Genomic DNA, 18,899 nt, shown 5'->3' with positions numbered 1-18,899 from the left:
GGGGTACATTCTGCCAACCAGAAAAGAGCGCCAACTGCTGACCCATGTTTGATTACTTGTTTCTGTCCTTGTGAAGAGGACACAGCGTGGACCAGCATGCGTGATGGCACGTGGACAATCCATGCTTGGTCTTCCTGCTCCTGTTCAGGCTGCCGCAGCGAAGGTCAAACCACAGCCCCAAACCCCAGTTAGTGTCTCAGTGGCTTTAATCTTTTAAGATACCTTTTGAATATCTTTCTTCCACTGTAGTATTTAAAAGCCCAGTTCCTTGGTTTTCCATCACTTTTACATTAGCCTCCACAGTCCTCAAGAAGTTTTTAATAACACTGCTATCTCCCTGGTAGCTTCTCCTAAGCATTTCTTACACATCATCTTTTATAAAGCTCCTAACAGCCTGGAAGGTCATGATGGTGATAATGATGATAATGATGATCCCATTTAAAAACCCTTGACAAAGAAGGCTCCAAAAGGTGAATGATTTGTGGAAGGACACACAGCACATAAGCAACAGGCCCAGATTTAGACATCGCCATCACAGATCCCAGCTTCTTTCCACAATGCCAAGCAGCTTCCCCATTTTGCTCCTCATTTTTCAATTTATTAATCATTCTCATTTCCTTGGTTTACTCTATCTTCACCATCCCCACATTTTAGTTAAAGTGTGGTGCTCCAAGTTGGCTGTTGAAAGCTGCCATTTCATTCCTGTAGAGTGTGCCTGACTTTTCCCAGCTATATTTGTCGCTCTCCACGCTGAGTGCTGTACCCAGCTGCATTTCGTTCACAGTCATTGCACACAGAGCCCAGAGTCCGTGAGAGTGTGAGTTTGCACAGTGTAATCCGATCAGTGCTGCCGAATGAAGATGTGTGGGAGGTAAAAACCCTATTATGGAAGTCCTCTGAGCCATGTCCTCTTTTTTTATTGAGATAAAATTTGTATATAACATATTAGTTTCAGGTGTACAGCATTATAACTTGACGTTTGTATACATTACAAGAGGATCATTGTCCTAAGTCTCGTTCCCATCCATCACCATACAATGTCCTCTTTCTTGAATGACTTTTAAGGCAATCAGACAAAATAAAGCCGAAGGGCGTGGGGAAAGCCACCAGCTTAGATCAGGAAATCTGATTTATAATTTCGTTCAAGGACTAAATAATGGAACTTGGACAAGTGATAGATGCTGATGAAGCACAAGTAACTTTGAAAAGAAAAAAGACAAAGTGAAGAGGCAAGCTAATGGCTCAAATTCTTATTTTTGAAAAGAAAAAAAAAAGATAGTAATAATAGCCAATATAATAGCTCATTGTACACCAGCCACTGTTCTAGAGACTTTATGTACATATCAGTTAATCATCACAACCCTGTGAATTTGTCATTACCATGCCCATTTTACAGATAAGGAAACGGGTACACAGCAAAGTTAAATAACTTGCCCAAGATCACGCCGCCAATATTTACAGAGCCCGGATTTGAATCTAGGCAGTCCAGCCCCACGTCCTCAGTCACTGTCATCCTGCTTCTCTGAAACTCATCATTCACTATATTTTAAGTATCTTTTAATAGCGAGGGGAGAGGACCAGGAGGATGGAGGGTGGAGGCAATGGGAACTTTCTTCCATTTTGAGGGCTTGAGGCCTTTCCAATCTGCTGGTCTTTTCTGACTATGTGACCCTGGGTTGGATCTTTACTTCCGTGTGTGTATGTGGTGGGGACAGGTCCTCTTTTGAGAGGAGGGGCCTAGAGAAGCTGAGGGGTTCTTTCCAGTTCGAATGTATAGGGGTTGTGAAAAAAGGACAGCTGGCATGCGGAGTGGTGGTCAGGCGGGGCCGGAGCAAGGCTGAGAATAAAAGAGATGGTAAAAGAAAGAGTTTGCTATTATTTTTTATTCTGGAGTTAATTGTTAATATAAAAATAATTTTTTTCAGTTGGGAATTTCACTGAAAAGGATAAATTGCTGCATAAATATTTTTAAAAATTAGAAAAGAAGTAAAACACGTCCAGGTTCCATGTGCTTTCAGTGAACAGACTTAGAAGGCATTTAGATATTTTCTTCTCTAGAGGGATCTGTCCCTTCTGTAGCCTTTATGTGGCTATGTGATGAGTTCTATTATCAGCTACTTTGATGGGGTGATCCCTAAAATCAGGAATCCAAAATCTGCATTCTGGCCCTGGCTTTATTCACTGGCTGGGTGTTAGGGGCTGAATGACCCCTCCTCTCCACCATGGACCTCTTCTGTAATGTGTAAAATGAGTATGGTACCTGTTCAGTCTACCTCACAGAGGTGCTATTTGATACGTGCTTTGGGGGAGAATAAACCTACTCTGCGGTATAGATACCCGAGGAAGCATAATCATTTTCAAGTCTGCTGTGGTTTTGCCCCCGCTGGTGGGTGCTGTAAGTGATTGAGAACCTGGTCTCTTGGAAGCCAGATGTTTTCATCAGCAGAAGTTGGAGGGGATGGGACGTAGCCAGTGGGAAACCGTGACTTGAAAACCACCTTTAAGGCACTTTTGTCCTCCTTGTCTTTACATCATGTGTGCTGTGGCCAGAATACATGTGTGTCAAGGCGCCCCAGCAGCATGAGGACCTTGCGGTCAATTTAGAATAAGAGAAGTGAAAAGGAAGGAGCCTGCTGTCTGCTGAGAGGGTTTGGGGAAGGGGTGAGAGACAGGAAGCGAACCATGTCACAGAGCTGCCTGCACAGTCCCCCTACTGGGTGTGCTGTCAGCCCCCCCCCCCACCCCACACCTGAAATTAACTATGGCTAGAGCTCTTCCCTACTCAAGGGAAGATGAAGACATTTTCCAAGCACAGAATGTGTTTCTAGACCCTGCAGAATAGAGGAAGTTCAGGCCTCTACTGCTTTGCTTGAGGAACTGTCACCTTCCTTTCTAGAGCCTCCAGTCTTGTTGTGACTCTCTGCTCCTTCCTTGGCATCATGCATGGGAGCAATCTCATAGACATTGAGGCCCCTTGGTGAAATCAAAAAGATGACAGGAGTTGTGGCTTCCCTCTTTCTGTCTGTAAAGTTGGGGAGCATGTTTCAGGTACGCAGGGAGAGTGCCCAGAGTGCGTGGTGACGTAACTATGGCCCCGGGGAGACTTCCACCTGTGTTTCAGTATAACGCTGACATTCTGTACTCTTTGGTCTTGCCTTTCATGTACCACAGGATCGATAAACAAATAAGCAGGTTTCGGAGATGGTTACCTAAGAAGCCAATGAGGCTGGACAAGGAGACACTGCCAGACCTGGAGGAGAATGACTGCTACACTGCCCCTTTCAGCCAGCAAAGGATCCATCAGTGAGTGTTTCTGGGGAAAGACCTTGTCTTACCAAGGACAGGCCACTGTGGGAGAGCCTTCTTCTGCACACCTCAGACTCCTTGGCGTGTGCAAGGGACAATATAGCGCCTTCCTCCCTTGAGAGTCCTGTGACTGTTCGTATCCCTTTTATGTTAGTCAGGGTAAGCAGATTGGTCTAACAAACAATCCCTACATCTCAGTGACTTAACACGATAGAAGACTCGTGCACATGTGTGTTAAGTGAACGACCTTCTGCATGGTAATGCAGAGAGACCCAGACTCCTGCCTTGTGGCTCTGCCCATCCCGGGTGCTCAGAGCCCCCTGCATGCTCATCGGCACCCAGCTAGTCTACACCTTTTTTTCCTGCTGGAAAGGAGTTTGTTGGTTTGTTAGTTGTAACTCTTCGTTCATGTCTCAGTTCCCTTTTCTTCAGCAACTAAATTGCACCAGGAAAAGCCATATTACCTAGCAGCTGGCTTCCCGGCTCATCTATCAGACAGTCTCTGAACAATAAATTATCACTTTTGACATAGGGGGAGAAATTGGCTAAGTAATGGAGCCTTTGAGGACTTACAAAAGTCACAGAGAATTGATTCCGAAGCTGCTGAGATGACAAGAAATCGTGGCCAGATGGCAGGGTTGGTGGTGGGAGAGGAAAGCATGCCAAAGATGGTAAACAGCTAGGCAAAAACAGCCTCTTAAGGGAGGGGGGGGGATAAACCAAGTCAGCCCAGCCTCTCTCTCAGCCAGACTTCAGGGGTTCCTGGCTCTCCCTGCTCCAGCCAGAGAGACAGCCTCAGTAAAAATTACTTACCTAGTGTGAGGGAAGAGGTGACCAATTTTTTTTTTTAAATAAGATTGCTGACTTGGAGAAAAAAATTTAACCAGATGGCAGTTGTTAGGTTGCAGAGAGCACAAGGTGGGGGCACGTCTTAGTGACAGAAAATTAATTAACGTCTCTAGACTTCTAGAGAGCAAAGGAGAGGAGAACAGTTAAAGGAGATGTTGTGCATCAAAACAGATAACGCATACTGCAAGGGAAGCAATTCAGTAAGCCTCTGAAATAACCCAATCCTGGGTCCCACAGGTCAGGCTGAGGCCACCAGCCACAGTGTGTGAACACTTAAATGGGTCATTGAAAAAGACAGGAAACTCACAGCTTGGCCTCAAAATCCTGGTTAAATCTTCCATGGGAAATAAGAACTGAGAGGGACTTCCTGTTAAATCAGACATCAGGACCTGTGGGTGTTCTCTTAAGAGAAAAAGACAGAGGAAAGCTGGCATGTTCCTGCTCTTACTTGAAACCCTTGTCATGCGTTTTGAAGTTTCTTACCCAAGTGATTATTTGGTTTTAAATTCTTCTGGAGTAGAGTCTTGATTCACATTCATATTTTCCCTTTGCTCTCCCCCAGCTGAGAGAGTGCCTAGCACAGTGCTTGCTGGCTAGCTGGCTGGACAGATATATGAATAGGCAGATGGATGGATGGATGGATGGATGGATGGATGGATGGATGGATGGATGGATAGATGGATGGATGGATGGATACCTGAATAACTGGATGGAAGGAGGGAGGGATGGGTGCATTACATGGTGTATACTCTGAGATTTGTTTCACTTCAAAGACATGCTACAAGTAAATGAAAAAGGATGGGATGGATGGATAGTTGAACAGATAGATGGAGAAATTGATGAAGTATATGGTGTGTGCACTGGGGGTTTGCTTTGCTTAAAGGGAATAAAGATAAATGGAAGAGGAACTGGATAAGTGGATAGATGGATGAGGAACCAATGAAATATATGATGTGCACCTAGGTTTTCATTTTATTTCACAGATATATAGGTAAATGAATAGGGAGTTTTCCTACTATTTGTCTTCATGCTAGTTCCATTTTTCTGATGTTCCTGCTTTAGAACAAAGTTTCTCAACAGGGTTCTGAAAGCCAGAAGCACCTACGTGCCCATTAGGATCTCTTGGTATTAGGGCCAGGAATCATATCTTTGTAAGTGTTTTAAAATATATGATGAATGCAGAAGACAGCCTGTGGGGTAGGTATTCAGCCACCTCTCTCACATGTATGAGAAGCCTTTTCTGGTGTGTTCGGGTGTTCATTCACTGAATAATTGACTCATTCAACAGTCGATAGTTTGGTGCCTGCTTCTTGTCAGGCACTCTCTGGGTACAGAGGGTAAACAGATAAATAGTACACAATGTTGACGCCAGCATAGTAAAGACGGAAGACCGTTATAAATAATTATAAACTATATAATGCTGTGACTTGAAAGACAGAGTGCCCCATTCTTCAGATTTGTTGGCAGGTTGCTAAGAGATGAAGGTTGGTCACAACAAGAAAATGCTTGAGATGGGTCTTGAAAGATAACACTTGTCCAGGTGGGTAAGGGGGAAAACATATCTCAGGAAGAGAGAATCGTGTATATATTGAAGAACAAAGGTCTAAAACAGAATGGAGTGTTTGAAGAACTACAAGTAGTTTTCTGTGAATGGGAATAAGGTGTGAGAACACTTGGCATTATTGTTTTAAAAACAAAGAGTGATCGATCAGTGGAAGATGAGCTTCCAAGGCAGGAGAACTAAGGAAAAAGCAAGGGACAGCTAGAATGAAGCAAACCAAAGAACCAGACCTTAGTGGATCCAAGAGGACGGTTTTATCATGCAATTGGGAGATGAAATTTTCGACAAGGTCTGGAGTGTTATGGGCAGGAGAGATGTCATTCTCTTTGAAAACTGTCACGCCACACAAACCACATCTCTTTAATGGAAATGTATATGTAAGACTCACCGAACACTGGCTATCAAGTTGGAAACAATTGTTGGGTGCACTCAGAAAAACATTGCCCTCGGCATGCTTTGAGAGTGACATTAGTGGCTTTAAAGTCATCAGAAAAAGGTGGCTAATGAGCTTTGGGGGTTATAACGTGATCTGCTGGTTTTCCAAATGCGATTCAAGATCCCATCTGATTTCTTGGTTTTGCAGAATGTTTGATATTGTGTTTGTCTAGTAATAAAAGAGAATAACAGGTGTGTGTATACATGAATGAAGTATTACAGAAAAGGAAACAAGAGAACCAGAAGTTTAATAAAGAGTGATCAAAGTGGGAAAAAGCCCTAAAAATACTTTGCTCTCAATGGGGGAGAATGGGACAACTATAATAAGACAACAATAAAAAAAAAAAAAAATACTTTGCTCGCGGAATAAAAACCCAGACTTCTAAGTTAGCTCACCGTCTCCTGCTCGCATCCCCCACTCGTGGGCTTTGGGTCCACTGAGTTGCTTTGATCTCCTTGGCTCACTCATCCTCCTGTCTCCTGTCTGCCCATGCCCTTCCCCCGGGAATACCCTTTCTCTTAGGCTCCCTTCTTTCAGATCTCAGATATTTTCTTCAGAAATCCTTCCAAGACTTCCAACCTCCACCCCCAATTCTGGTTGAGGTGTGCTCATCTCTATCCTGGTGATATATTTTTTCCTGCTATAGCTCTTCATTAATAGCACCATCAAGTGTAATCGCTTTCTCCTAGATGCTTAACTTTCTTGAAAGACTGTCGACACAGTCATCATCTTTGAATCCCATCATTGGTGCTTAATAATAATTTGTTAAATGAGAAAAATAAATGAATAGATAAAAGTGAAACTAGGGGAACCGTGAGTAAAGGGTAAAGATGAGGTAAAGTTAGCTCCCTGCACACTCATCTTAAACCACATTAAAAGCATTTTCTCCTCAAACATGGTCCACATTCCTTTTCCCCTGTCCAGCGAACAGCATTAGTATTTGTCCAGTTGCATAAACGAGCACCTGGAAGCTATTCTAAGTGCCTTCCTCACCTTCACTTCTCACATCTTCTGTATCGCCACGCGCCGATGGTTCGATCGCCTGCGTCTCTCGTTAATCCAGCAGCTTCTCTCTGTCTTTACCACCATCACCTCACTTGCAAAATCTAGAAATAATATAATAGGTCGCCCTGTTCTATCCTTGCCCACCTCCAATCCATTCTCGCAAGTGTCTGCAGAGGGATGTTTTCAAAATGCACATCTAGTTATGTCGCTTTGCCCTGTTTAGAAACCTTAGGATGAATATCCAAGTCTTTGGATGGCTAGTACGTCACCTTCGCAATTCCTTTCTGCTAACTGCTAACTCCTGTTCAGCTTTGTCTGCCTTCACTGCCGTGCACCTCTCTTCTCTTATGATCCAAAGAGGCACGACCTTTCTCAGTTCTTTGAGTCCTCCCTGCATCGGGGCATTTGCACATGCTGTTTTCTTTCCCTAGAATTCTTGTCTCATTCTCCCCCTTTGCCTAGTTTACTTTTATTCGTCCTTCAAAATTCAACTTTAAAAACTCTTCCAAAAGAACCCCCCTTCCCCTCTTTCCAAAGGCAAGGTCTTCCTGATGAATCCTCTTTTAGTTGTGTGTTTCTTGCATAACATTTCTCACATTTGAACTTTTAAAATATTTGCATATCATATGATGAATGCCTAACTCTCCAGCTAAACTTCAAAATCCATGGAGGCACAGGCCGTGCCTGCTTTTGCTCACAATTATGTCTCCAGTACCTAACACCTAACATAATGCTTGTTGTACGATAGATGCTCAGTGCTTGTCTGCTAAATGGATGAAATACGGATAAAAGTGGAAAAGGCAGCAGGAAATAATATATATCTTTATACTTTGAACTACATTGTACAAAAAACTTGAATTTGAGAATTGATTACAAAACAAATAGCTTAGCATTCTATTTAAACATATATCTGTGTTTTGGAAGCAATAGAAACAGACCTGCATGTACATCTCTCTATAGGTCAATATAGGCTGTCAGTGGTCATTCTGTGGTACCACCAAAGGTGGGCCTACAGGTGGGAAAACTCTTACTAGATGCCAGGCGCTATTTTAAGTACTTTAATCCTCACCACAACCTTATCAGAGAGGAGGCATTATTATCACCGTATTACAGAGGACGAAAGTGAACCACAAAGCGGCGGAGGGACCTGCTGTCGGTCGCACAGCTAGGAGGGTGAAGCTGCCTGAGCAACGGCCAGGTATCAGTGTCTATTGCGGTTCACGTCACTGCCCAGTGTGCGTCTCTACGGGGAAGGAGGTGCCATGTCTCTGCTCCGTGCAGTCTTGCCAGGTACCCGGCTACTTTCATCTACCATCTGCGCCATCCCCTGGCATCTGGGTGACAGACAGGGGAAAGGAGATGTGAGTGGCATTGGAGAAAGATTTTGTGGGTGAGGCTTAGAAGTGGTGTGCTGCTTTAACCCACATTTCGTGGTCTGCCCCTCAGTCACTCAGCCTCTCCTAACTTGAGAGGCGCTAGGATAGCGAGTTTACCTACATGCTCAGGAGGAAGAGGCAAATTGCATTGCTGAACAATGAGGCAGTCTGTCTCGGTGATGGAGCAGGGATTCAAATTCAGACAGGGAGCCTTAGATCCTGTACATACTCTTAAGCATTGTGCTGTACCACAGGATTTTTTAAACCTCGGTACTGTTGACATTTTGGGTTAAATAATTGCATTGTGGGGGCTGTTCTGTGCATCGTAGAATGGTTAGTAGCATTCCTGGCCTCTATCCATTAGATTCTAGTAGCAGTTCCCTCCCCACTTGCTCGGGAAAGTTAAAAATCTCCAGACATTGTCCAGTGTTTCCTGGTGGTAGTGTTCGGGTAGGCACAAAATTGAACCCCTGTTCCCCCTGAATAACCACTGCTCTACGGTCTTTTATCACATGACACTCTTCAGGCAAAACTACCCACTGTCAGAGATAAATTAAACTCTAGTCAAATCTAATGACTATGACAGACAAGTCCATTTAAAAATTAATTTATTCCTCTTCACTTCCTTGCCTGCATTGGCCTGTGTCACTCACTGCCCTTCATTCTTGAAATGGCATTAGCAGCAACACCCTTGAGATGATTGCTTTCTAAGGTCAGTACTCATAATAAACATTTTCTCCTGGGAGACAGAACAGGAAGTGTTGGCAAGAGTCATGTCACTTTTTATATTAGATATGCACAGTATTCTCTCAATAAATAGATGAATTCTGAATTGCCTATTAGAAGAATATGTTAGATACAGACAGAAAAATATTGCTTTCTCTATTTTTTGTTTCTATCATTACCATTTTTATTAAAACCCATAAAAGGTGAGATACAATTAAATATTGACCACTTCCTACTAGATGAATCCGAAATTTGTGTTTGTCGTGGATTCATATATTAACATACCTGTTCCTGTGTTCACATGTTCCAAGCCCATTGTCATTCTGGTGCTTGGGAATCAACAGCGAACAAAAAGGCAAAGGCCCCTGCCCTCCTGGAGCTTATGTTTTACCTGAGAGTATCTGGCAATGAATTACAAACCAGTGGTTCTCAGTCAGGGCGTGATTTTGCAAAGCCTGGAAATGTTTTTGGTTGTCACAACTTGGACTGAAGAGTGCTACTGGCATCTGGAGGGTGGAGGGCAAAAATACTACTAACCATCTTCTAACCACAGGCAGCACCCCCAACCCCAAAGAATTATCCAGTTCTGAACATCAGTTATGCCGACATGAACATTTTTTTTTTAAGTCAGTTGTCAAGCCTGTTACAAGGTGAAGAATATGATGGAAAAAGAAAAAAGAGGAGTCAGGGAGGGGACTTAAGAATGCTGGCACTGGAAGCCCTGGCTGCTGTGGCTCAGTGGATTGAGCATCAGCCGGCGAACCAAGTGTCGCTGGTTCCATTCCCAGTCAGGGCACATGACTAGGTTGCACGTCAGGTCCCCAGTTGGGGGCGCGAGTGAGAGGCAACCACACAGTGATGTTTCTCTCCCTCTCTTTCTCCTTTCCCCTCTCTCTAAAAATAACTAAATAAATAAAAACAAATAAATAAATTATTTTAAAAAAAAAGAATGCTGGCACTGGGGTGAGGGTGCAGATTGCATTATTTAAAAACATTATTTATATTCTTCAAGTTAGACCTCCAATAGGAGATGTGATTGGGGAAAGACCTGAAGGAGGTAAGAGAGAGAGGGGGTTCCAGGTAAGGGGAACAACCAGAGCAAGGTCCTAATCTGTGAGGCACCCCAGGGTGCATTTGGGGGAAAAGTAAGACTCTTGTGGCTGGAGCGGAGAAGATAAACAGACAAGATGGGGAGTAGCATGAGTTAGAGAGGTGGGGTGAGGCCAAGCGTCTACCGTTTTGTGGGCCGTTGTCAGGACGTTGGCTTTTACAAAGGAGTATTATGGGTCTAACTGAACTTATTTTTTCATTTAAAAAATTAAATGTATTGGGTGACATTAATTAATAAGGTTATTTAGGTTTCAAGTGTACGATTCTGTGATACATCATCTGCATATTGCATTGCGTGCCCACCACCCAAAGTCAACTCTTCTGTCACCATATATTTGACTCCCTTTATCCTTTACTATCCTCCTACTCACCTTCACTCTGGTAACCACCACACTGCTTTCTGTATCTATGAGTTTTTGTTTGCTTTTCTTATTTGTTCATTGGTTGCTTTCATGGATGGATCTTGAGAATATTGTGCTAAGCAAAATAAGTTAGACAGAAAAAGTTAAGAGCCCTGTGATTTTACTCATATATGGTATACAATATAAAACTAACTGAACTTTTGAATCGTACTATTCTGATTGCTCTGTTAAGAACAGATAGTGCAGAGCAAGAGTAGAAGGAGAGACCAGTTAGGAGGTACTTGCAGTCATCCAAGTGAGAAATGATATGACTATATGTACAGTTTGGTTTTTAGCCTTTTAATGTCTATAATAAAGAGATATACCACCTATAACTCACATATAACTCTTGGCAAAGCTTGCTTGTACACAAAATGTTTTCATGTGGGTCCTGTATATCCATGAAATGGACATTATAAAAAGACTCCTTAAAATGAAATTTGGTCACCTGACTCTCCCCCTACTAGACTAGCCAGAGGACAGGACTTGTGTATCTGGCATCATTGATTGTAAGATCTAACAGAGTGTGGCTATTGTCTTTGTGCCACTGTTGAGGACAGAGCCTGGCTCTTGAGTTAGGTTCTCTTATCTCCTAAATATGGAACATTCAGAAGAAAATTAGAAAAATGGTGTCAACAGCCAGTCAGTTGTAGTCTCCAAGTTCAACTTGAATCTGTTCCTGAATTGGTGATTTATTTTTGATCTCAGTTCTACTGATAGACCATTTTCCCTCTCCAAAGTCCTGTGGCTGTTAAATTCTGTTATCAGGAGTAATGCCTGACCCCTAGATGTTTCACTCATGCATCGTGCATTTTAATTCACGCGTGTCCATGCATATATAAAATAGGCAGTGTAAAAAGACCACTTGACTTGAAATTGGCTTGCATTTCCTTCTTTTCCCTTCTAGAATGTGAGCTAGAGAATAACAAAATAACACAGCTCATAGTGCCCAAGAAAGTATTAACCATGGAAATCTTGATGTTGGGCCAATGAGGGCTGATAAGCATGGGAGAAAATTGCTGAAGGGCCAACGGGTAGAAGATTCTCTATAACCTTTCTTCAATTGCCTTATTTGAACTTCCTCTCAACTGAAAAAGCCAGCAGACCACAACACTGAGGTGTAGAAATAGTGATTGATCAAATGGTGGTTTTTAAGTAGTGGTAGCAACAATTGCAGTGATAAAAGCAATAGTGACCACCATTTATAAATAAGTTCTATATTCCATAGTTACACCATAGATGCTTGCTCAAGGTCACTCCAATCAATGTCAGATTGATGAACAGGAGAGAAGTGTGTTTTCTGCACAATGCTGCCACCTCATGCACATGCCACATAAGAAGAGCCAAAGTACAATTTTTCAGTGGCATTACACTAGCGTGAGCCTGTGGGTATAAAGTGATCTCGTTGCCTTTGGAGTTTATTGTTAAAGAATTTCATTTGGGTTAGAGACAGAAAATACAATGCTAACATAGAACATAAATATTCTAAACCAAGGAGAATATCATTTAGAGTCGCCATTCAAGTTCAGGAGAAAGTAGACTCAGACTGGCAGGCTTCAGTGGTCTATATAACTGTAATAATGGTTAATAGCTGAGTCAGCTGATTGTCAGAGAGGAAGAAAATCCCTTGGGAAGCAGTGCTTTTCTACCGTTTTCCTAGCATTTGCAAGAAATGACATTCTTGCATGGGGAACGGGGCTCTGAATGAAATAGTGGATAGTATACTCAGCAACCCTGTTAGAGCAAATGCCTTGTAGGACTTTTCTGGGAGCTGTTTCCAGTAGGTTCCTCAGCATGGTTCTGGAGAATTAATTAAGTGCTTGAGGTCATAAAATTCTTCAGGAGTTTAGGCATGGCTTCAGCAAAATACAGCAGCATACAAAAATTAAAGTTGAGAACTGATTAAAAAGTTAATGGCCTCACATTCCATTTGCAAATATATTTGTGCTTAAGAAGCAATCAAGCAAACCTATGAGTATGCATTTTTATTAAGTTAATATGCAACGCTATTTGGTCATTTTATATGGTATCAACAGACTGGGGCCACAGGCTGCTTAGCAGGCATATTGTACGGGCACCTAAAGATCTGACCCTGTAGACTCCTGCATGAGCCAGCTATAAAACCTGAGGCTGTCAGCAGTAGGGTCATTTTATTGAGGGATTATAGTGTCAGGCGGCTGCTCTCAAAACTCAATCTCAGAGAAGATAGTATAACATTGGGTTGACCAGAAAGTTCATTTGGCCTTTTCCGTAAGATGCCTCTAGTAGTGCTTAGTTGTCTTTAACTTTATTCTAAACAATTTTGTTAGATTGTATTGTGACAGCTATCTTATCAGCATGCATTAAAAAAAAAGAACATCAAAATTGGTGAGTTTTTGTGTAGACATTTTAATATTGAAGATGGAAGAAAATAAGCAACATTTTCAGCATACTATGCTTTATTATTTCAAGAAAGATAAAGATGCAAACTGAAATGCAAAATTAGATTTGTGTGGAGAAGGTGCTGTGACTGATAGAACATGTCAAAAGTGGTTTGTGAAGTTTTATGCAAGAGATTTCTTGCTGGACGATGCTTCGTGGTCAGGTAGACCGGTTGAAGTTGGTAGCAGTCAAATCGAGACATTAATAGAGAACAGTCAATGTTTTCCAATGCAGGAGATAGTTGACATATTCAAAATCTTCAAATCAATAAAATTATTAGTGAAAATGAAAAATGTGTCTTTTATGGAAAAATAAACTAAACGAACTTTTTGGCCAACCCAATATATCAATAGGGCGTTTATCAAAGGAATAATGATAACTAATATTTATATGGTACCTACTAGTTTCCAAGTATTTCACAGTTATAAACTCATGAAGCCCTGTGAATAAGGTATAGTCATTATCCTCAATTTTATATAGGAAATGAAGCACAGAGAGGTTAAACAATTTCCCCAAGCCGTGGATTCTAAGGCCAGGCATCCTAGCTCCAGTCTTCTTCTCTTAACATTATGTATTAGTTTCTATGGCTGCTGTAGTAAATCACCATGAGTTTTTTGACTTAAGCCAACACAAACACATTATCTTATGTTCTGTAGGTTAGAAGTCCAATGTGGGTCCCAATGGGCTCAACTCAAGATGTGGCAAGGCTGTATTCTTTTCCAAGGCTCTGGGGAAGAATCTGTTTCTTTGGCTTTTCCAGCTTCTAGATGCTGGCACATTGCTTAGCTTGTGGCCCCTTCCTTCATGGTCAAAGTCAGAAGTGGCAGTTGGGTTCTTCTGACATCACATCACTTCCCTCTGACCTCACTTCTATCATCACATCTCCTTCTCTGACCCTTCTGCCTTCCTCATCCATTTTTAAAGACACTTTCTGTTACATTGGAACTGCCTGGATAGTCCAGGATAATCCCTCTATTTTATTTTTTTTAAGTATATTTTATTGATTATATTGTTACAATAGTTCCAATTTTTTCCCCTTTGCTCCCCTCCACCCAGCACCCCCCAACAATCCCCTCCCCAAGTCCATGCCCATGGGTCGTACATACAAGCTCTCCTGCCTCACCCTTTCATATATTCTTCTTCTTTTTTTAAAAAAATAATTAATTAGTTAAATATTTTAACAATAAAAAATATCAATCCCTCCCTCTCAGACTTAAGACCCTTTACAATCTTATAAAGGACAATGGACGAAGGTCTCGAGCTCCTCTAGCTGCTTCAAGCTGGACATGGTCGTCGTTCTACCTACCCGTGGGTCAAGAAATCCCTAATAAGAGTGGGGGTGTGGAGGGGAGGGTGGCCTTCCCACAAGGGGAAGGATCGTGCAGACTCCAGGTTGGTTGGCTGTCTCTGGACAACGGCATGCTTGGTTTAACAAGATGGCATCCTTGTTGTATTCCGGGGGCAACAGGGTTAAAGGACATCATTCAATCCGTAGCCACTAGATGACAAAAGACAGATATTAATTTTTCAATGTCTCACATTAGGGAAAAGAAGGGCTTCTTTGGAGGAAGGTATGCCAGGTACATCTCACCTGTCCAAAACCCTTTTGCCCATTATACTTAGTTTGGACTGAGGGATATATTTTAGGTTTCCCCCCTCTCAGGCCTCTGGGCTCTTTCTGTCCAAGCCATTAGGATAGAAAAGAGAAACCAGTTTTAAAGTGAAGCCCACAGACCACCCCGTTCCTCACCAACCCAGCCACTTAGTTCAGCCAAACCATTGAGTCTCAGGAGGCAGCAATGCAGACAGGATTAAGTGAGGCCTATACGTACAGACAATCACTCAGGTAATGAGATTGTAGGCTTATGCCCTTTGAAAACAGAAAACACATGTTAATTTATGTAACATAACCCACATACAAGTCTCTAAATCTGTAGGACTGTCTTATCGGAAAGACATCCAGTTCCAAGGCATTTGACATTCTTCTTGCCTGTAAATTAAACATCTTTGATAATGCCACAAACATAGTTTAACTTTCAAATGAAAACAAATTTTAAATGAAAAGAAACTTTAAAGACGGTTAGTTGCACTACTTTATAGTCTACCACTGGGCATTATGATCTTCCTTGAATCGTGATTTTTCTCCCTAAGATTACCCTCCTTGTCATTAAAGGGACTGCATTAAGTCCATTTTTAATTTATCCTGTTCATTTGCATAAACACAACAAGAGCAGAAAATGATCACTTATGATCTTTAGTTCTGCATTGCTGAAACTTACGCAAGGAACATTTAGGGTGACCTTCAGTCTGCCCTTCGGGGCACAGAAGCTGAGCCACATACCTGGCATTCAGCCTTGCCTGTAAACACCTGTCTTTTCCAGGTCCTCCTGGTTTTCCATTGTGCCTTAAGGTCCCTTCTAGCCATCTTTCAGGGAAACAACCTTCATTCCTTCCCTGGAAAGATTGCTATGGACCACTCATCCATCCAAGGTACCAGGCCTTTTATCTTGTGGGCTTTTATTACCTTTGAAAGTCAGTCCCAGTTGCTCAGGGCTTTTTGGTAACAACCAAAGCCCAAGCATGTCTCCTTTAGGCATGACATTCCAGTCAAAGTCTTAGTTTAAAAAAAAAAAACAAAAAACCTCTATTAACAGCTGGTCTTATTAGTTTTATGCAAAGAAACTTAGGTCATTACTTACTTCTTTAGAATGCCAAATTCTGGAGGGATCAGATAGGGAGAAAAATATACAGTGTGAAGGAAAATCCTTGTCCTTCTAATATTCACTGAACTTGCATTTCTATTCTTTATATTTTTATTTCCCCCCCCCACTAAAAATTTTTCTGTTTGTTTTTCCATTACAGTTGTCTCACTTTTTCCCCCCTCTTTTGCTTCCCTGCACCCTGCCCCCCCTTCTTCCACATTCAGTCTCCACCCAGTTGTCCATGTCCATGGGTCATTATACATGTTCTTTGACTAGACCCTTCCCCTTCTTACCACTTCTCTCCCTCCCATCTCCCCTTTTGTTACCATTAGTTTATTCCTTGTTTACATACCTCTGGTTCAATTTTGCTCATTTGTTTGTGTTGTTCATTAGTTTCCTGTAACAGGTGATAGCATAAGGTAATTTTCTTTTGTTACCTGGCTTATTTCCCTAAGCATAATTCTCTCTAGTTCCAATCATGTTGTTGCAAATGGTAGAAGTTCCTTCTTTCTTTCAGTACTTATTCATTGTCATTTTCCCCCTTTGTACTCGTGTTCCTCTCTGTCTCTCTCTGTTTCTTCATCTTAAAGCAGACCCTTTAGCATCTCTTGCAATGCTGGTTTGGTGGAGATGTATTCTTTTAGCCTTCTTTTGTCTTGGAAACTCCTTATTTCACCTTCCATTTTGAATGAGAGCCTTGCTGGGTAGAGTATTCTTGGTTGTAGGCCTTTGTTTTTCATTACTTGGAATACATTTTGCCATTCCCTTCTGGCTTGTAGTGTTTCTGCTGAGAAATCTGATGATAGCCTTATTGGACCTCCCTTGTATGTTATTAGTTGTTTCTCTCTTGCTGCTTTTAGGATTCTCTCTTTGTCTTTGAATGTTGCCATTTTAATTATGATGTGTCTTGAAGTAGGCCTGTTGGGGTTCATCTTCATTGGGACCCTCTGTGCTTCCTGGACTTGCATGATTCTTTCTCTCCTCATGTTAGGGAAGTTTTCTGTCATTAGTTTTTCAAAGAGGTTTTCTATCCCTTGCTCTTCTTCTCCTTCTGGAATTCCTATGATACGGATATTATTACGTTTCATGTTGTCCTGCAGCTGTCTTAGAGCCTCTTCAGTCTTGTTCAGTCGTTTTTCGTTTTGTTGCACTGTCTGTGAGTTTTTGTCTACATTGTCCTCCAGCTCGCTGATCCGATCTTCTGCTTCCTCTAGCCTGTTTTTAATTCTTTCTACTGTGTTCTTCAATTCAGAAATCGTATTCTTCATTTCCTCCTGGCTCTTTTTGATAGCTTCCATGTCCTTTTTGATGCTGGTATAATTCTCAGTAAGTTCCTTATAGTTCTTCTGGAGTTCACTGTAGTTTTTCTGGAGTTCTTTGTAGTTTCCGCTGAGCTCATTGAGCTTCTCCATAACCCATGCTTTCAATTCCATATCTGATAGTTGGCTCCCTCTATTTCATTTAGCACTCTTTCTGGGGACTCTACCTTTCCTTTCGATGGGGGGTTGTTTCTCTGTCTCCCCATTTTTGTGACTCCTATTGTTTGTTGGTGCTTCTTAGAATCTAAAGTCAACTAATTAGTAACATTAATTCCCCCTTGCCATGCAGTTTAACATAGCCCCAGGTTCCAGGGCTTAGGATGGGAACTTCTTTGGGGAAGTGTTATTCTGCCTAGTATAGCTATTTAAATTTGCCAATCTGGTAAGTTCCAAGGGTCTATCTGGGACAGAGAACATGTAAGTTTTAATGTGGGCAGGGAGAGAAAGCAGGAAGGAACAGAGGATTGTGGCAGTAGGGTTTGGGGAAATGACATGTTGAATATTTAGTCTGGTACCTGACTTATAGAAAGCATTCCATAGTTAACAGTTATTATTATTATTATTATTATTATTATTATTGCTGCTGCTACTACTACTACTATTACTACTATGAAAATCCTTGGGAAAATTTCTGAAAATTTGCAGTCAGTATATAAGTTTGAGGTGGCAAAGACTGGTGTTTCCAAAGGTAAATATCTGACCTGAACTGGAATAGCATTACTTTTAAAATAAATGTTACTCAGTGTTCTAGATATGTTACAGACTGAATGTTTGTGTCCTCCCAAAATCCATATGCTGAAATCTAATCGCCAATATCATGGTATTAAGATGTGGGGCCTTTGGAAGGTGATTGGGTCATGAGGGTGCAGCCCTCATGAATGGGATTAGTGCCCTTAAAAGAGACCAGAGAACTAGCTCCCTCTCTTTACACCATGTGAGGATACAGTGAGAAATCTGCAGCCTGGAAGAGGGCCTTCACTAGAACTTGATCTTGCTTGCACCCAGATATCTTAGAAATATATTTCTGTTGTTAAAAAGTCACCCAGTCTATGGTAATTTGTTACAGCAGCCCAAACTAAAACAAGATTACCGTTTCACATTTATTTATTGGTAATATACATGTATTTGTTTTGTAAACCCTTTCAGTATAGGTATTTGAAGATACTGATTCTTCTAGTAGTCTGTTTTTTGGTGTTTTTTTTTTTTCTGTATTTTCTTTTCAGTGTTTGGACTTTTTTTTTTTTTTTTTTTTTTTTTTTTTAGTTGTTTTCATTGATCTGAAATCTTTATAGAGTCCTTTAGGCAAAGAGATACTGAGATTGATTCAGGCAGGATTAATGTTCTTTCAGTGCCCAGTGACTTGCAGCAGTTTCAGAACACTTGTTTTATTGCAGCCACTTATTTGGCATTAGAATCCTCAATCTGCAGGTTGCTGGTATTGATCCATAGAGTCGGGGAGCCATAGCTCTCTCCTGGAAAGCTTGAAGCTGAGATGAAAGTGAAGCAGGCTGCACAGCCTGAGACTGGTGCTTCTGAAAAGTATGTGGCTTCTTTTAAGTATGACAGAATTTAATGACTTTAGTTTAAGGGACAAAGAGGTCACCTAATCATGTGGGAAGAGCATGCCTTTGGGTGTCGGGAGATTCAGTAGTTAGCTGTGTCCTCTTCATATTTGTGGGATCACCTT

The 18,899-nt window shown here is 41.6% G+C and overlaps 1 protein-coding gene across 1 annotated transcript in view; it reads left to right on the top strand.

Annotated features, from left to right (window-relative positions):
• Positions 1-18,899, top strand: part of ANO4 (anoctamin 4) — a 185,058-nt gene that overhangs the window by 77,281 nt on the left and 88,878 nt on the right. Inside the window, exon 7 of the mRNA XM_090275360.1 lies at positions 3,172-3,303. Coding sequence (XP_090131486.1) covers positions 3,172-3,303 — 132 coding nt within the window. The remainder of the gene's footprint in view (positions 1-3,171; positions 3,304-18,899) is intronic.

The sequence above is a fragment of the Furipterus horrens genome, unplaced genomic scaffold, assembly GCF_987537825.1.
Source record: "Furipterus horrens unplaced genomic scaffold, mFurHor1.1.pri manual_scaffold_4, whole genome shotgun sequence".
Taxonomy (NCBI): Eukaryota; Metazoa; Chordata; class Mammalia; order Chiroptera; family Furipteridae; genus Furipterus; species Furipterus horrens.
Note: the sequence above shows the minus strand (reverse complement) of the source record. Positions and strands in the feature narration are given on the sequence as shown.